The sequence below is a fragment of the Oncorhynchus gorbuscha genome, linkage group LG02, assembly GCF_021184085.1.
Source record: "Oncorhynchus gorbuscha isolate QuinsamMale2020 ecotype Even-year linkage group LG02, OgorEven_v1.0, whole genome shotgun sequence".
Classification (NCBI taxonomy): domain Eukaryota; kingdom Metazoa; phylum Chordata; class Actinopteri; order Salmoniformes; family Salmonidae; genus Oncorhynchus; species Oncorhynchus gorbuscha.
This window is the reverse complement of record NC_060174.1, coordinates 110,337,069-110,356,205: the sequence shown is the minus strand read 5'-3', so window position 1 is coordinate 110,356,205 and position 19,137 is coordinate 110,337,069. Positions and strand designations below refer to the sequence as shown.

The 19,137-nt window shown below is 43.0% G+C and overlaps 2 protein-coding genes across 5 annotated transcripts in view; both read left to right on the top strand.

The window, feature by feature from the left end:
- The window catches only part of LOC124015538 (cell adhesion molecule 2-like), a 946,327-nt gene that overhangs the window by 415,149 nt on the left and 512,041 nt on the right, over nucleotides 1-19,137 (top strand). The gene's annotated exons all lie outside the window — the stretch shown is intronic.
- LOC124015558 (transmembrane and immunoglobulin domain-containing protein 1-like) lies at nucleotides 9,363-17,667 on the top strand. Its single transcript, XM_046330856.1, has 6 exons — nucleotides 9,363-9,567; nucleotides 15,270-15,355; nucleotides 15,797-16,069; nucleotides 16,348-16,632; nucleotides 16,784-16,896; nucleotides 17,434-17,667. The coding sequence occupies exons 2-6, from the start codon at nucleotides 15,292-15,294 to the stop codon at nucleotides 17,443-17,445; spliced, it is 747 nt and encodes a 248-aa protein (XP_046186812.1). The 5' UTR covers nucleotides 9,363-9,567; nucleotides 15,270-15,291; the 3' UTR covers nucleotides 17,446-17,667.

Sequence of the window (19,137 nt, the reverse complement as noted above, 5' to 3'; positions counted from 1 at the left end):
AAGAGCAGCTGCTGCCTTGGCAGGAACTAATGGGGATGAAACTGGCTCTCAATCATTCCAAGTGAAGCTGGTTGAGAAAATGTGGATTATTTGTCAGACTATAGGGCCTAGTGCATTTCAGGTAAAATAATAACCAAATGTTTTAATCCCATGGCAAATGATCTAGCAACAGAATGCTAGCTAGCTAAATTTCCATAAATATTTAATGCTTTTCGACCTGTCCCCAAATTAATATAGTTAGTAGTTTGTTTTGATATTTCAACCTGCGTGTCCTGATTGCTTCTGGTCAGCAGTCTGGTCAGCAGGGGCACATCCCTGAACCTAGAGTATTCCTGACACACCCCTGAACCTAGAGTATTCCTGACACACCCCTGAACCTAGAGTATCCCTGACACACCCCTGCCTGCACTTAGATCCATTGCATTAGTGATAAGAGAATTATGTTCTCCAGGTACATCACCCAATTTAATTATATTACTCTCTGTCTGTAAACCAGAATTTGTAAGATCCTGGTCGAATGAAACAGACGGAGGCCCAGCTAAAAGGTTTATTCACGGAACGTTCTAACATCATGAATAAAAAAATATTAATTTTATACTGACTTCTCACGCCCACACATACACACAAACATACGCACACACATACACACAAACATACGCACACACATGTCCTTTAAAATACCATAAAGACACATTGTTTAACCCTAATTCTGACTAGGACTACACATTTATTGATTATGATTTTACACATTCTAATCAATTCCATACAAATACATGTTTCAGGACGGAATATTCTATTCATTCAATTAACAGACAATTCTCACCTATCAATTAGGTTTGTTGAGTTAGAGCCTCCACCAATCTTGCTTTTCCCTCACTCTGCGTTCCAACTCATCCAATTGGAATGAGTTCATCTGATGCAGCACTCCATCACTCTCCTTCTTGGTCAAATAGCCCTTTACACAGCTTGGGGGTGTTTTGGGTCATTGTCCTGTTGAAAAACAAATGTTCGTACCACTAAGTCCAAACCAGATGGGATGGCGTATCGCTGCAGAATGCTGGTTAAGAGTGCCTTGAATTCTAAATAAATCAGTGACAGTGTCTTCTTTTTTTAAACCCATAACCATGTGTAAGGTGTATACTTTTCTTTCAAAGTAGATGTGTTTAAAAAAGAAACACTGTGACCCTGATTTAACCCCCTACAGTGGTTAATAACGGCTGTGTCTAGTGTTATGTATGTTTTTCAGATTCAATCTGATCGCAGGATTTGGACAATACTCCATTGAAATGTTATTTCCTGATTTTGTTTTTATTTATTTCACCTTTATTTAACCAGGTTGGCTAGTTGAGAACACCTTTATTTAACCAGGTTGACTAGTTGAGAACACCTTTATTTAACCAGGTTGGCTAGTTGAGAACACCTTTATATTTAACCAGGTTGGCTAGTTGAGAACACCTTTATTTAACCAGGTTGGCTAGTTGAGAACACCTTTATTTAACCAGGTTGGCTAGTTGAGAACACCTTTATTTAACCAGGTTGGCTAGTTGAGAACACCTTTATTTAACCAGGTTGGCTAGTTGAGAACACCTTTATTTAACCAGGTTGGCTAGTTGAGAACACCTTTATTTAACCAGGTTGGCTAGTTGAGAACACCTTTATTTAACCAGGTTGACTAGTTGAGAACACCTTTATTTAACCAGGTTGGCTAGTTGAGAACACCTTTATTTAACCAGGTTGGCTAGTTGAGAACACCTTTATATTTAACCAGGTTGGCTAGTTGAGAACACCTTTATTTAACCAGGTTGGCTAGTTGAGAACAAGTTCTCATTTACAACTGTGACCTGACCAAGATAAAGCAAAGCAGTGTGACACAGACAACAACACAGAGTTACACATGGAGTAAACAATAAACAAGCCAATAACACAATAAACAAGTCGACACAGTAGAATAAAAATAAAGAAAGTCTATATACAGGTTGTGCAGATGAGGTAAGATAAAGGAGGTAAGGTAATAAATAGGGCATATTACAATTTAGCAATTAAACAATGGAGTGATAGATGTGCAGAAAATGAATGTGCAAGTAGAGATACTGGGGTGCAAAGGAGCAAAGAAAATGGGGATGAGTAAATTGGATGGGCTATTTACAGATGGGCTATTTACAGGTGCAATGATCTGTGAGCTGCTCTGACAGCTGATGCTTTAATGCTAGTGAGGGAGATATAAGTCTCCAGCTTCAGTGATTTTTGCAGTTCGTTCCAGTCATCGGCAGCAGAGAACTGGAAGGAAAGGTGGCCAAAGGGGGAATTGGCTTTGGGGATGACCAGTAAAATATACCTGCTGGAGCGCGTGCTATGGGTGGGTGTTGCTATGGTGACCAGTGACATATACCTGCTGGAGCGCGTGCTATGGGTGGGTGCAGCTATGGTGACCAGTGAGATATACCTGCTGGAGCGCGTGCTATGGGTGGGTGCTGCTATGGTGACCAGTGAGATATACCTGCTGGAGCACGTGCTATGGGTGTGTGGGTGCAGCTATGGTGACCAGTGACATATACCTGCTGGAGCGCATGCTATGGGTGGGTGCTGCTATGGTGACCAGTGAGATATACCTGCTGGAGCACGTGCTACAGGTGGGTGCTGCTATGGTGACCAGTGAGATATACCTGCTGGAGCGCGTGCTACAGGTGGATGCTGCTATGGTGACCAGTAACATATACCTGCTGGAGCGCGTGCTATGGGTGGGTGCTGCTATGGTGACCAGTGAGATATACCTGCTGGAGTGCATGCTATGGGTGGGTGCTGCTATGGTGACCAGTAACATACACCTGCTGGAGCGCGTGCTATGGGTGGGTGCTGCTATGGTGACCAGTGAGATATACCTGCTGGAGTGCATGCTATGGGTGGGTGCTGCTATGGTGACCAGTGAGATATACCTGCTGGAGCGCGTGCTATGGGTGGGTGCTGCTATGGTGACCAGTGAGATATACCTGCTGGAGCACGTGCTATGGGTGGGTGCTGCTATGGTGACCAGTGAGATATACCTGCTGGAGCGCGTGCTATGGGTGGGTGCTGCTATAGTGACCAGTGAGCTGAGATAAGGCAGGGCTTTACCTAGCAAAGACTTATAGATGACCTGGAGCCAGTGGTTTTGGCAATGAATATGAAGCGAGGGCCAGCCAACGAGAGCATACAGGTCGCAGAAGTTGGTAGTATAAGGTGCTTTGGTGACAAAACGGATGGCACTGTGATAGACGGCATCCAGTTTGTTGAGTAGGGTGTTGGAGGCTATTTTGTAAAGGACATCGCCGAAGTAAAGGATTGGTAGGATAGTCAGTTTTACGAGAGTGTGTTTGGCAGCACGAGTAAAGGATGCTTTATTGCGATACAGGAAGCCAATTCTAGATTCAATTTTGTATTGGAGATGCTTAATGTGAGTCTAGAAGGGAAGTTTACAGTCTAACCAGACACCTAGGTATTTGTAGATGTCCACATATTCTAAGGCAGAACCGTCCTGGATGGGCGGGCAGGTGCTGCTAGCGATTGGTTGAAGAGCATTCATTTAGTTTTACTTGCATTTAAGAGCAGTTGGAGGCCACGGAAGGAGAGTTTGAATGGCGTTGAAGCTCGTTTGGAGGTTAGTTAGCACAGTGTCCAAAGAAAGACAAGATGTATACAGACCGTTATCGTCTGCGTAGAGGTGGATCAGAGAATCACCAGCAGCAAGAGCGATATCATTCATATATACAGAGAAAAGAGTCGGCCCGAGAATTCAACCCTGTGGTACCCCCATAGAGACTGCCAACAGTCCCTCCAATCTGACACACTAAACTCTGTCTGAGAAGTAGTTGGTGAACCAGGCGAGGCAGTTATTTGAGAAACCAGGGCAGTTGAGTCTGCCGATAAGAATGCGATGATTGACAGAGTCAAAAGCTTTGGCCAGGTCAATGAATACAGCTGCACAGTACTGATGAAGCCAACATTTACTGCAAATATCCGCCAACGCAGGAACATTACCTTTAAAAGGTGCCTTGCACACAGAAAACAGGTAGTACTGACCAAAGCAAACAGACACAAAGCAAACAGACACATGAACAACAGGTATAGGCACCGAACAGTAGTGTGTAGTCAATCAATCAGTAGTGTGTGTAGTTAATCAATCAATCAGTAGTGTGTGTAGTTAATCAATCAGTAGTGTGTGTAGTTAATCAATCAATCAGTAGTGTGTGTAGTTAATCAATCAATCAGTAGTGTGTGTAGTTAATCAATCAGTAGTGTGTGTAGTTAATCAATCAATCAGTAGTGTGTGTAGTTAATCAATCAATCAGTAGTGTGTGTAGTTAATCAATCTATCAATAGTGTGTGTAGTTAATCAATCAATCAGTAGTGTGTGTAGTTAATCAATCAATCAGTAGTGTGTGTAGTTAATCAATCAATCAGTAGTGTGTGTAATTAATCAATCAATCAGTAGTGTGTGTAGTTAATCAATCAATCAGTAGTGTGTGTAGTTAATCAATCAATCAGTAGTGTGTGTAGTCAATCAATAAATCAATCAATCAATCAATCAGTAGTGTGTGTAGTTAATCAATCAATCAATCAATCAATCAGTAGTGTGTGTAGTTAATCAATCAGTAGTGTGTGTGTAGTTAATCAATCAATCAGTAGTGTGTGTAGTTAATCAATCAATCAATCAATCAATCAGTCAGTAGTGTGTGTAGTTAATCAATCAATCAATCAGTAGTGTGTGTAGTTAATCAATCAATCAGTAGTGTGTGTAGTTAATCAATCAATCAGTCGTGTGTGCGTAATCAATCAATTAGTAGTGTGTGTTCTCAATCAATCAGTATTGTGTTCAGTCAATCAATCAGTAGTGTGTGTAGTTATTCAATCAATCAGTATTGTGTTCAGTCAATCAATCAGTAGTGTGTGTAGTTATTCAATCAATCAGTATTGTGTTCAGTCAATCAATCAGTAGTGTGTGTAGTTATTCAATCAATCAGTAGTGTGTGTAGTCAATCAATCAATCAGTAGTGTGTGTAGTTAATCAATCAATCAGTAGTGTGTGTAGTTAATCAATCAATCAGTATTGTGTTCAGTCAATCAATCAGTAGTGTGTGTAGTCAATCAATCAGTAGTGTGTGTGTAATCAATCAATCAGTAGTGTGACGTGTATCTCTCCTCAACACCTCAGCTGACGTGAAGTGTAGCTCTCCCCAAAACCTCAGCTGAGGTGAAGTGTAGCTCTCCCCAACAACAACCAGTCTTAAATATCACCTGGACCAGCCACTCCTAAAAATCAACAAGGCCTGCCACTCCTAAATTTCACCTTGGCCAGCGACTCTTAAATGTCAACTGGGCCTACCCTTCCTAAATATCAACTGGGCCAGCCACTCTTTATTATCACCTTGGCCAGCCACACCGAAATATCCCCTGGGCCAGCAACTCCTAAATATCACCTGGGCCAGCCACCGAATATCACCTGGGCAATCCACTCCTAAATATCACCTGGGCCATCCACTCCTAAATATCACCTGGGCCATCCACTCCTAAATATCCCCTGGGCCAGCCACTCCTAAATATCACCTGGGCCATCCACTCCTAAATATCACCTGGGCCAGCCACTCCTTATTATCACCTGGGCCAGCCACTCCTTATTATCACCTGGGCCAGCCACTCCTAAATATAACCTTGGCCAGCCACTCCGAAATATCCCCTGGGCCATCCACTCCTAAATATTACCTGAGCCAGCCACTCCGAAATATCACCTGTGCCATCCACTCCTAAATATCACCTGGGCCATCCACACCTAAATATCACCTGGGCCAGCCACTCCTAAATATCACCTGGGCCATCCACTCCTAAATATCACCTGGGCCATCCACTCCTAAATATCACCTGGGCCATCCACTCCTAAATATCACCTGGGCCATCCACTCCTAAATATCACCTGGGCCATCCACTCCTAAATATCACCTGGGCCATCCACTCCTAAATATCACCTGGGCCATCCACTCCTAAATATCACCTGGGCCATCCACTCCTAAATATCACCTGGGCCATCCACTCCTAAATATCACCTGGGCCATCCACTCCTAAATATCACCTGGGCCATCCACTCCTAAATATCACCTGGGCCATCCACTCCTAAATATCACCTGGGCCATCCACTCCTAAATATCACCTGGGCCATCCACTCCTAAATATCACCTGGGCCATCCACTCCTAAATATCACCTGGGCCATCCACTCCTAAATATCACCTGGGCCATCCACTCCTAAATATCACCTGGGCCATCCACTCCTAAATATCACCTGGGCCATCCACTCCTAAATATCACCTGGGCCATCCACTCCTAAATATCACCTGGGCCATCCACTCCTAAATATCACCTGGGCCATCCACTCCTAAATATCACCTGGGCCAGCACAGTTGAAACAACTTCCCACTAACCAGATGAGTTTTAAGATGGCGCCGAAGAGTATGGCTGTAGTTTTACATTCCCGTAACCAACTTTTCTATTTTGTTCATTTTTTGTATCTTATTCTGTACATAATGTTGCTGCTTCCGTCTCTTATGACCGAAAATAACTTCTGGACATCAGACCTGGGATTACTCACCACAAACTGGAAGAAGCTTTTTCCTTTAACGAGTCCAACAAGAAAGATACACTGCTCTCCCGGGAACAGCCCCAGATCCTCGTCATTTGCGTGAAGAAAAGACATCTGTAGGCGAGCGCGTAAAACCCCACTGCCATCAATTCTACTTGCTAACATTAAAAAATTGGAAAATACATTTTCTGACCTACGATTACAACTATCCTACCAACGGATCATTAATAAATGTAATATATTATGTTTCACCAAGTCGTGGCCGAACGACGACGCGGATAATATAGAGCTGGAGGGATTTTCAATGCACCAGCAGAACAGAGAAGCTATATCTGGAAAGACGAGGGGTGGGGGTGTGTGTCTTTTTGTCAATAACAGCTGGTGCGCGATGTCTAATGTTAAAGAAGTCTCGAGGTATTGCTCACCTGAGGTAGAGTACCTTATGATAAGCTATAGACCACACTATCTACCAATAGAATTCTCATCTATATTATTCGTAGCCGTCTATTTACCACCACAGACCGATGCTGGCACCAAGACCACACTCAACCAACTCTATAAGGTCATAAGCAAACAAGAAAATACTCACCCAGAAGTGGCGCTCCTAGTGGCCGGGGACTTTAATGACAGGAAACTTAAATCAGTTTTACAGAAAAATGTATATGCAGCCAAGGGGGAAAAAAACTCTAAACCACCTTTACTCCAAACAGAGATGCATACAAAGCTCTCCCCCGCCCTCCATTTGGCAAATCTGACCGTAATTGACTACTGCTTACACACCAAAATTAAAGCAAGAAGTACCAGTGACTCCCTCAACATGGAAGTGGTCAGATGACGTGGTTGCTACGCTACAGGACTGTTTTGCTAGCACAGAATGGAATATGTTCCAGGATTCATCCAATGGCATTAAGGAGTATACCACCTCAGTCATCGGCTTCATCAATAAGTGCATCGACGACATCATCCACACAGTGACTGTACTTACATATCCCAACCAGAAGCCATGGATTACAGGCAACATCCGCATCGAGCTAAAGGCTAGAGCTGCCGCTTTCAAGGAGCGGGACACGAATCCGGCGCCTATAAGAAATCCCGCTATGCCCTCAGACGAACCATCAAACAAGAAAAGCATCAAGATTGAATCCTACTACACCGGCTATGATGCTCGTCGGACGTGGCAGGGCTTGAAAACTATTACAGACTACAAAGGGAAACCCAGACGCGAGCTTCCCAGTGACGCGAGCCTACCAGACAAGCTAAATGCCTTTTTATGCTCGCTTCGAGGCAAGCAACAGTGAAGCATGTATGAGAGCACCAGCTGTTTTGGATGACTGTGTGATAACGCTCTCGGTAAACGATGTGAGCAAAAGCTTTAATAAACAGGTCAACATTCAAAGCCGCTGGGTCAGACGGATTACCAGGACGTGTACTTAAAGCATGCGCAGACCAACTGTCAACTGTCTTCACTGACATTTTCAACCTCTTCCTGACCGAGTCTGTAATACCTACATGTCTCAAGCAGACCACCATAGTCCCTGTGCCCAAGGAAGCAAAGGTAACCTGCCTGAGGCAGCCAAGTCTAGGACCAAGAAGGCTCCTCAACAGCTTCTATCCCCAAACTACATGTACAAATGACCTCTATACCTCTACCCCCGCACACTGACTCGGTACTGGTACCCCCTGTCTATAGTCTCGTTATTGTGTTACTTTTTATTATTATTTACTTTCGTTTATTTGGTAAATATTTTCTTAACTCTTTTTGAACTGCACTGTTGGTTAAGGGCTTGTAAGTAAGCATTTCACAGTAAAGTCTACACTTGTTGTATTCAGCGCATGTGACAAATATAGTTTTGATTTGATTTGAGATGGCATCCAGCACAGGTGTAACACATACTGACTGACAAGGTGACACCAATCTGTGCTCCCTGCGTTCTAAAATGCCATACGCCCCAAATGTCCAACCTCAAAACATAAATAGAAAAACCAAAAGCCTTTCACACCTTCCCTCTTAAAACAGCAAATATACCCTGTATCCTCACCACCAACAGAAAACAACTTCCTGTATCCTCACCACCAACAGAAAACAACTTCCTGTATCCTCACCACCAACAGAAAACAACTTCCTGTATCCTCACCACCAACAGAAAACAACTTCCTGTATCCACACCACCAACAGAAAACAACTTCCTGTATCCTCACCACCAACAGAAAACAACTTCCTGTATCCTCACCACCAACAGAAAACAACTTCCTGTATCCTCACCACCAACAGAAAACAACACGATAAACTAAAATGCGTCTCTACTTATGCTTCGCCTTCTCCAATATAAACTGGCTGTCAATCATCAAACATAAGACAAAAACAGACACATGAACAGACACTTTTCATATCACCTTTTTTATTTAATATTGTTTTTATATAGCTGCCGAAATCTAAGTGATGTGGGAACAATATTGCTTCAACCATCGTCTGCCCAGTGGGATGTGTCGCATGCTAATAAAGTGAGTGAGCGAGAGAGAGAGAGAGAGAGAGAGAGAGAGAGAGAGAGAGAGAGAGAGAGAGAGAGAGAGAGAGAGAGAGAGAGAGAGAGAGAGAGAGAAAGAGAGAGAGAGAGAGAGAGAGAGAGAGAGAGAGAGAGAGAGAGAGAGAGAGACAGATAAAGAGAGAGACTGAGAGAGAGAGAGAGAGAGAGAGAGAGAGAGAGAGAGAGAGAGAGAGAGAGAGAGAGAGAGACAGAAAGAGAGAGAGAGTGAAAGAGAGAGCGAGAGAAAGACAGACAGAAAGAGAGACAGAGAGAGAGTAATTCTGGTAAAGGCTATAAATTCCGTGATATAAAGTCTTCATAGGGATCAGTCAGACCTCTACAACCTACAGATACACCACTCTAGACACAACCTACAGGAAACTAACACAAGACTAACAAGGCAACATTAGATAACCGTTGATATTCTGTGACTTTCTGTGAGTATTCCTCTCCAGATTGATATTTGCTTCTTCTACTGTCTCAGGGCGGAATAGTTATATCTGTATGTATGACCTCTTTCTGAAAGATGACATGAATTTCTTCATCCTTACTTCCTGACTAATTAGTTACAATGAAATACATAATTGAATCCAGAACATAAAGACAACGTTTACTGTCCAGAGTAAATGTGTGTTTAGTTCATGTGTTATTAATTGGGCTCCCAAGTGATGCAGCGGTCTAAGGCACTGCATCTCAGTGCAAGAGGCATCGCTACAGTCCTTGGTTCGAATCCAGGCTGTATTATATCTGGCTGTGATTGGGAGTCCCATAGGGCGGCGATCAATTGACCCAGCATCGTCCGGGTTTGCCCAGGGTAGGCCGTAATTGTAAATAAATTAAATTAACTGATTTGCCTAGTTAAATACATTTTTTTTTTAATCCACGGCGGACCTGTCTATGTGAGATTCAACTGTAATCAGTAACCAACAGCCTACAAAATCCCTACTCCTACAATACTGCTAAATAGTAATATACAGCATTATACAGCAGATATACAGCAGATATACAGCATTACTGTACAGCAATCAGATGTACAGTACTATATAGTATTCAGATGTACAGTACTATACAGTATTCAGATGTACAGTATTATACAGTATTCAGATGTACAGGAGTACTATACAGTATTCCGATGTACAGTACTATACAGTATTCAGATGTACTGTCATATTATACAGTATTCAAATATACTGTAGTTCTATACAGTATTCAGATGTACAGGAGTACTATACAGTATTCAGATGTACTGTAATACTATACAGTATTCAAATATACTGTAGTACTATACAGTATTCAGATGTACTGTAATACTATACAGTATTCAGATCAACAGTATTACTATTCAGTATTCAGATGTACAGGAGTACTATCCAGTATTCAGATGTACTGTAATACTATACAGTATTCAGATCAACAGTATTACTATTCAGTATTCAGATGTACTGCACTATACAGTATTCAGATGTGGAGTAGTACTAAACAGTATTCAGATGTACATTACTATACAGCATTCAGGTGTACAGAACTACACCGTATTCAGATATACAGTACTATACAATAATCAGATGTACAGTACTATAGAGTATTCCGATCAACAGTATTACTATTCAGTATTCAGATGTACAGTACTATACAGTATTCAGATTTTCTGTAGTACTATACAGTATTCAGATGTACTGTAGTACTATACGGTATTGAGATGTACTGTAGTACTATACAGTATTCAGATGTACTGTAGTACTATAGAGTATTCAGATGTACTGTAGTACTATACAGTATTCAGATGTACTGTAGTACTATGCAGTATACAGATGTACTGTAGTACACTACAGTATTCAGATGTACTGTAGTACTATACGGTATTCAGATGTACTGTAGTACTATACGGTATTCAGATGTACTGTAGTACTATACAGTATTCAGATGTACTGTAGTACTATACGGTATTCAGATGTACTGTAGTACTATACGGTATTCAGATGTACTGTAGTACTATACGGTATTCAGATGTACTGTAGTACTATACAGTATTCAGATGTACTGTAGTACTATGCAGTATTCAGATGTACTGTAGTACACTACAGTATTCAGATGTACTGTAGTACTATACAGTATTCAGATGTACTGTAGTACTATACGGTATTGAGATGTACTGTAGTACTATACAGTATTCAGATGTAGAGTAGTACTATACGGTATTCAGATGTACTGTAGTACTATACGGTATTCAGATGTACTGTAGTACTATACAGTATTCAGATGTAGAGTAGTACTATGCAGTATTCAGATGTACTGTAGTACACTACAGTATTCAGATGTACTGTAGTACTATACAGTATTCAGATGTACTGTAGTACTATACGGTATTCAGATGTAGAGTAGTACTATACAGTATTCAGATGTAGAGTAGTACTATACAGTATTCAGATGTACTGTCATACTATACAGTATTCAGATGTAGAGTAGTACTATGCAGTATTCAGATGTACTGTAGTACACTACAGTATTCAGATGTACTGTAGTACTATACAGTATTCAGATGTACTGTAGTACTATACAGTATTCAGATGAACTGTAGTACTATACAGTATTCAGATGTAGAGTAGTACTATACGGTATTCAGATGTACTGTAGTACTATACGGTATTCAGATGTACTGTAGTACTATACGGTATTCAGATGTACTGTAGTACTATACAGTATTCAGATGTACTGTAGTACTATACAGTATTCAGATGAACTGTAGTACTATACAGTATTCAGATGTAGAGTAGTACTATACGGTATTCAGATGTACTGTAGTACTATACGGTATTCAGATGTACTGTAGTACTATACGGTATTCAGATGTACTGTAGTACTATTCAGTATTCAGATGTACAGGAGTACTATCCAGTATTCAGATGTACTGTAATACTATACAGTATTCAGATCAACAGTATTACTATTCAGTATTCAGATGTACTGCACTATACAGTATTCAGATGTGGAGTAGTACTAAACAGTATTCAGATGTACATTACTATACAGCATTCAGGTGTACAGAACTATACCGTATTCAGATATACAGTACTATACAGTAATCAGATGTACAGTACTATAGAGTATTCCGATCAACAGTATTACTATTCAGTATTCAGATGTACAGTACTATACAGTATTCAGATGTACAGTACTATACAGTATTCAGATGTACAGTACTATACAGTATTCAGATGTACTGTAGTACTATACAGTATTCAGATGTACTGTAGTACTATACAGTATTCAGATGTACTGTAGTACTATAGAGTATTCAGATGTGCTGTAGTACTATACGGTATTCAGATGTACTGTAGTACTATACGGTATTGAGATGTACTGTAGTACTATACAGTATTCAGATGTACTGTAGTACTATACAGTATTCAGATGTACTGTAGTACTATACAGTATTCAGATGTAGAGTAGTACTATACGGTATTCAGATGTACTGTCGTACTATACGGTATTGAGATGTACTGTAGTACTATACAGTATTCAGATGTACTGTAGTACTATACAGTATTCAGATGTACTGTAGTACTATACAGTATTCAGATGTAGAGTAGTACTATACGGTATTCAGATGTACTGTCGTACTATACGGTATTCAGATGTAGAGTAGTACTATACAGTATTCAGATGTAGAGTAGTACTATACAGTATTCAGATGTACTGTCATACTATACAGTATTCAAATATAGTGTAGTTCTATTCAGTATTCAGATGTACAGGAGTACTATACAGTATTCAGATGTACTGTAATACTATACAGTATTCAGATCAACAGTATTACTATTCAGTATTCAGATGTATTGTAGTACTATACAGTATTCAGATATACTGCACTATACAGTATTCAGATGTGGAGTAGTACTAAACAGTATTCAAATGTACATTACTATACAGCATTCAGGTGTACAGAACTATACCGTATTCAGATATACAGTACTATACAGTAATCAGATGTACAGTACTATAGAGTATTCCGATCAACAGTATTACTATTCAGTATTCAGATGTACAGTACTATACAGTATTCAGATTTTCTGTAGTACTAGACAGTATTCAGATGTACTGTAGTACTATACGGTATTGAGATGTACTGTAGTACTATACAGTATTCAGATGTACTGTAGTACTATAGAGTATTCAGATGTACTGTAGTACTATACAGTATTCAGATGTACTGTAGTACTATGCAGTATACAGATGTACTGTAGTACACTACAGTATTCAGATGTACTGTAGTACTATACGGTATTCAGATGTACTGTAGTACTATACGGTATTCAGATGTACTGTAGTACTATACAGTATTCAGATGTACTGTAGTACTATACGGTATTCAGATGTACTGTAGTACTATACGGTATTCAGATGTACTGTAGTACTATACGGTATTCAGATGTACTGTAGTACTATACAGTATTCAGATGTACTGTAGTACTATGCAGTATTCAGATGTACTGTAGTACACTACAGTATTCAGATGTACTGTAGTACTATACAGTATTCAGATGTACTGTAGTACTATACGGTATTGAGATGTACTGTAGTACTATACAGTATTCAGATGTAGAGTAGTACTATACGGTATTCAGATGTACTGTAGTACTATACGGTATTCAGATGTACTGTAGTACTATACAGTATTCAGATGTAGAGTAGTACTATGCAGTATTCAGATGTACTGTAGTACACTACAGTATTCAGATGTACTGTAGTACTATACAGTATTCAGATGTACTGTAGTACTATACGGTATTCAGATGTAGAGTAGTACTATACAGTATTCAGATGTAGAGTAGTACTATACAGTATTCAGATGTACTGTCATACTATACAGTATTCAAATATAGTGTAGTTCTATTCAGTATTCAGATGTACAGGAGTACTATACAGTATTCAGATGTACTGTAATACTATACAGTATTCAGATCAACAGTATTACTATTCAGTATTCAGATGTATTGTAGTACTATACAGTATTCAGATATACTGCACTATACAGTATTTTCTGATGTGGAGTAGTACTAAACAGTATTCAAATGTACATTACTATACAGCATTCAGGTGTACAGAACTATACCGTATTCAGATATACAGTACTATACAGTAATCAGATGTACAGTACTATAGAGTATTCCGATCAACAGTATTACTATTCAGTATTCAGATGTACAGTACTATACAGTATTCAGATGTACAGTACTATACAGTATTCAGATGTACAGTACTATACAGTATTCAGATGTACTGTAGTACTATACAGTATTCAGATGTACTGTAGTACTATACAGTATTCAGATGTACTGTAGTACTATAGAGTATTCAGATGTGCTGTAGTACTATACGGTATTCAGATGTACTGTAGTACTATACGGTATTGAGATGTACTGTAGTACTATACAGTATTCAGATGTACTGTAGTACTATACAGTATTCAGATGTACTGTAGTACTATACAGTATTCAGATGTAGAGTAGTACTATACGGTATTCAGATGTACTGTCGTACTATACGGTATTCAGATGTACTGTAGTACTATACAGTATTCAGATGTACTGTAGTACTATACAGTATTCAGATGTACTGTAGTACTATACAGTATTCAGATGAACTGTAGTACTATACAGTATTCAGATGTAGAGTAGTACTATACGGTATTCAGATGTACTGTAGTACTATACGGTATTCAGATGTACTGTAGTACTATACGGTATTCAGATGTACTGTAGTACTATACAGTATTCAGATGTACTGTAGTACTATACAGTATTCAGATGAACTGTAGTACTATACAGTATTCAGATGTAGAGTAGTACACTACAGTATTCAGATGTACTGTAGTACTATACAGTATTCAGATGTAGAGTAGTACTATACGGTTTTCAGATGTACTGTAGTACTATACAGTATTCAGATGTAGAGTAGTACTATACGGTATTCAGATGTACTGTAGTACTATACAGGCTGTGTCTGTTTAAATGTCCAGTTTATATTATTTATTAACAAGTTCTTTATGGTCCAGACCCAGAGGTAGTCTGTGTCTGTCAACACCCAGCCCACAGTCTCTCTCTGATAGACTGACCACTGTGTCCTGTCCTCTCCCCAGGCGGTGTGGGTTTCTGGGTAAGATGATGATGTCAGTGAAAGCCAGTGTGTTCTTGCTGGTGCTCTACTTTACCACACCGATTTCAGGTGAGACTGACCTCTGACCTCTAAACTTTCACCCCTGATCTTTCAACATCTGACCCTTGACCTTTCACCTCTCCAAACTCTCTTCTTTCCCCTTTATCATTCCCCTCTCAGCCTCAGGTGACTCTACACTCTAGACCTCAGTCATAAACCTCCCCCTCCTCCTCTCTCTCCTCTTCCATCCATCCATCCATCCATCCTTTCCTTTCCCTCTCCCTCCCCCTCGCTCTCCTCTTCCCTCCAACTTTCCCTTCCCTCCATCCCTCTCTCCATGCCTCCATCTGACCCTCCCTCCCCTCCCTCCCCCTTCCCCTCTGTCCTTCCTTCTCTTTCCCTCCCTCCCTCCCTCCCTCCCTCCCTCCCTCCCTCCCTCCCTCCCTCCCTCCCTCCCTCCCTCCCTCCCTCCCTCCTCCCTTCCTCCCCCTCTCTCCTCTCCCTCCCCAGGATTGGAGGTGAAGTCAGATCCAGAAGTCAGTGGAGGGTTTGTCCATACAGAGCTGGAGAAGACAGTGTCTCTGACCTGTCTGTCTGAGCCCCAGGAGGCAGAGCTGGTGTGGCTGAGGAACGGTCAGCTGATCAGCATTGCAGAGGGCAACACCTGGGGCAGCAGCAGGCTCTGTGTCACGCCCGTAACCCACAACGACCACGCCGCCATCTTTACCTGCCAGATGAAGAACAATGCCAGCGTCAACGCCTCAGTCCAGCTGGAGGTCACCTGTATGTTTCTCTCTCTCGCTCTCGCTCTCGCTCTCTCTCTCTGTCTCTCTGTTTCTCTCTGTCTGTCTCTCTCTCTGTCTGTCTCTCTGTCTCTCTGTTTCTCTCTGTCTCTCTCTCTCTCTCTCTCTCTGTTTCTCTCTCTCTCTGTTTCTCTCTCTCTCTCTGTCTCTCTGTTTCTCTGTCTCTCTCTCTCTCTATCTGTCTCTCTGTCTGTCTCTCTCTCTGTCTCTCTGTCTCTGACCCGTTGTTACCACTGACCTCTAACCTGTGCTCCCTAGACGCCCCGTTGCACTCTGGGAAGGAGGAGGTGTCGGTGGAGCAGACTAGGGAGCTGGAATTGTCATGTGACGTCTTTGCCAACCCCCCCGTCTTGGTATCTTGGCAACAGCACGGAGACCCCATCGACCTATCAGAGGGCGGCTTCCTACTGACCAATGACGGCTTTACGTCTCGTCTGAAGGTGGGCCGGGTGGACAGGGCGGTACACCAAGGTCCCTACAGCTGTGTGACGTCATCGCCCATTTACCCAAATCGCACCAAATCTTTTGAAGTCACCGTCACAGGTCAGGGAAGGGTCACGCTCCCACAATGCAACACACTTACTTCTCTGCATTTACTGCAGACCTGAATTCCTTTCTTTCCTGATGTCCTCTCATCATGTCCTCTTCTCTTCTCTGCTTCGTCTTTCCTCCCATCTGCCTCTCCTCTCTCTAGACAAGACCCTTCAGTTCCAGACAGACCTGATCTTTCCCATGATAGCAGGCCTGGTGGTGATAGGCTGTACCACATTGCTCGCCATCATCTCTCGCTGGAGGTGGATCACACAGGTAACACAGAAACACACACATGTTTTTTTACTGTCCTTGTGGGAACCAAACAATTGATTTACATTCAAAATCCGATTTCCCCTAACGCTAAACCTAATCCTAACCTTAACCCCAAATGTAGCCCTAATCCTAATTTTAACCCCAAATGTAGCCCTAATCCTAACCTTAACCCCAAATGTAGCCCTAATCCTAACCTTAACCCCAAATGTAGCCCTAATCCTAACCTTAACCCCAAATGTAGCCCTAATCCTAACCTTAACCCCAAATGTAGCCCTAATCCTAACCTTAACCCCAAATGTAGCCCTAATCCTAACCTTAACCCCAAATGTAGCCCTAATCCTAACCTTAACCCCAAATGTAGCCCTAATCCTATTAAAATATGGTGAAATGTCATCACATGTCCAAATTGTTATTGTGTTTACTACCCTTCTGGTAACAACAAGGATAGTAAAACCAAAACACAAAAACACACAAAGACAGAGATAACATAACACCCCACTTCCTGACAATCTGATTCTGTTTCCTGTTTCCTCACAGTGCTACAAGTAGGAGGATCTAAGCCCGCTACACCTCCGACCACAGCCAATAAGATCAGAGAATATGACCATGAATCCACTCCATTGGACAGAGGGAAACCATGAGGTGTTCTATACTGATGAATAGCTGTTGGGATGTACTGTATGAGTGATTACATTGATATAATCTACTGTTGTGATATGAAAATATTGTATTTCTACTTCAAATTAAAGAGAAACTCATTCATATATTTAACCCAGTCTGTTCGATATGATACTGTGTCGTTGATGTGCTGTCTTTGGATAGTTGTGGAGTGGCCAGAGTGGTGCTCTGGAGGGGCCAGGAGGGACCAGAGTGGTGCTCTGGAGGGGCCAGGAGGGGCCAGAGTGGTGCTCCGGAGGGGCCAGGAGGGGCCAGAGTGGTGCTCTGGAGGGGCCAGGAGGGGCCAGAGTGGTGCTCCGGAGGGGCCAGGATGGGCCAGAGTGGTGCTCTGGAGGGGCCAGGAGGGGCCAGAGTGGTGCTCCGGAGGGGCCAGGAGGGGCCAGAGTGGTGCTCTGGAGGGGCCAGAGTGGTGCTCTGGAGGGGCCAGAGTGGTGCTCTGGAGGGGCCAGAGTGGTGCTCTGGAGGGGCCAGGAGGGGCCAGGAGGGGACAGAGTGGTGCTCCGGAGGGGCCAGGAGGGACCAGAGTGGTGCTCCGGAGGGGCCAGAGTGGTGCTCTGGAGGGACCAGAGTGGTGCTCTGGAGGGGCCAGGAGGGACCAGAGTGGTGCTCTGGAGGGGCCAGGAGGGGCCAGAGTGGTGCTCCGGAGGGGCCAGAGTGGTGCTCTGGTGGGGCCAGAGTGGTGCTCTGGAGGGGCCAGGAGGGACCAGGAGGGGCCAGAGTGGTGCTCCGGAGGGACCAGGAGGGGCCAGAGTGGTGCTCTGGAGGGGCCAGGAGGGGCCAGAGTGGTGCTCTGGAGGGGCCAGGAGGGGCCAGAGTGGTGCTCTGGAGGGGCCAGGAGGGGCCAGGAGGGGCCAGAGTGGTGCTCTGGAGGGGCCAGGAGGGGCCAGAGTGGTGCTCTGGAGGGGCCAGGAGGGGCCAGAGTGGTGCTCTGGTTGGGCCAGTGGTGCTCTGGAGGGGCCAGGAGGGGCCAGAGTGGTGCTCTGGAGGGGCCAGAGTGTTGCTCTGGAGGGGCCAGAGTGGTGCTCTGGAGGGGCCAGAGTGGTGCTCTGGAGGGGCCAGGAAGGGCCAGGAGGGGCCAGAGTGGTGCTCTGGAGGGGCCAGGAGGGGCCAGAGTGGTGCTCTGGTTGGGCCAGTGGTGCTCTGGAAGGGCCAGAGTGGTGCTCCGGAGGGGCCAGGAGGGACCAGAGTGGTGCTCCGGAGGGGCCAGGAGGGGCCAGAGTGGTGCTCTGGAGGGGCCAGGGATTAATGGTACCAGGGTAGAGATGACTGGGCTGTGGAATTAGGTGCTGATCTATGGTGAAGTATTGTGTGTTTCCTCTGTGTTCCAAGCTAGCAAAGCTGAACTGTGACCTCTGAGTCAGACAGGCAGTGTTCTTCCTGTCACCATTTCATCTGTCTAGGGCTCGTTAAAATACTGTTAAACATTTACTGCCACTGAGTCAAAGGGACAGGGACAGGGACACACACACACGGGCACACACGCACAGACACACACACACACACTCACACACACACACAGACACACACTCACACTCACACACACACACAGACATACACACACAA

What these genes read in the sequence shown, in the direction of transcription:
- LOC124015558 (XM_046330856.1), top strand. Translation starts at nt 15,292, where the DNA reads ATGATGATGTCAGTGAAAGCCAGTGTGTTCTTGCTGGTGCTCTACTTT. An exon ending in AGTCCAGCTGGAGGTCACCT is followed by an intron (nt 16,070 to 16,347) that starts GTATGTTTCTCT and finishes TGTGCTCCCTAG; the next exon opens with ACGCCCCGTTGCACTCTGGG. An exon ending in TTTTGAAGTCACCGTCACAG is followed by an intron (nt 16,633 to 16,783) that starts GTCAGGGAAGGG and finishes TCCTCTCTCTAG; the next exon opens with ACAAGACCCTTCAGTTCCAG.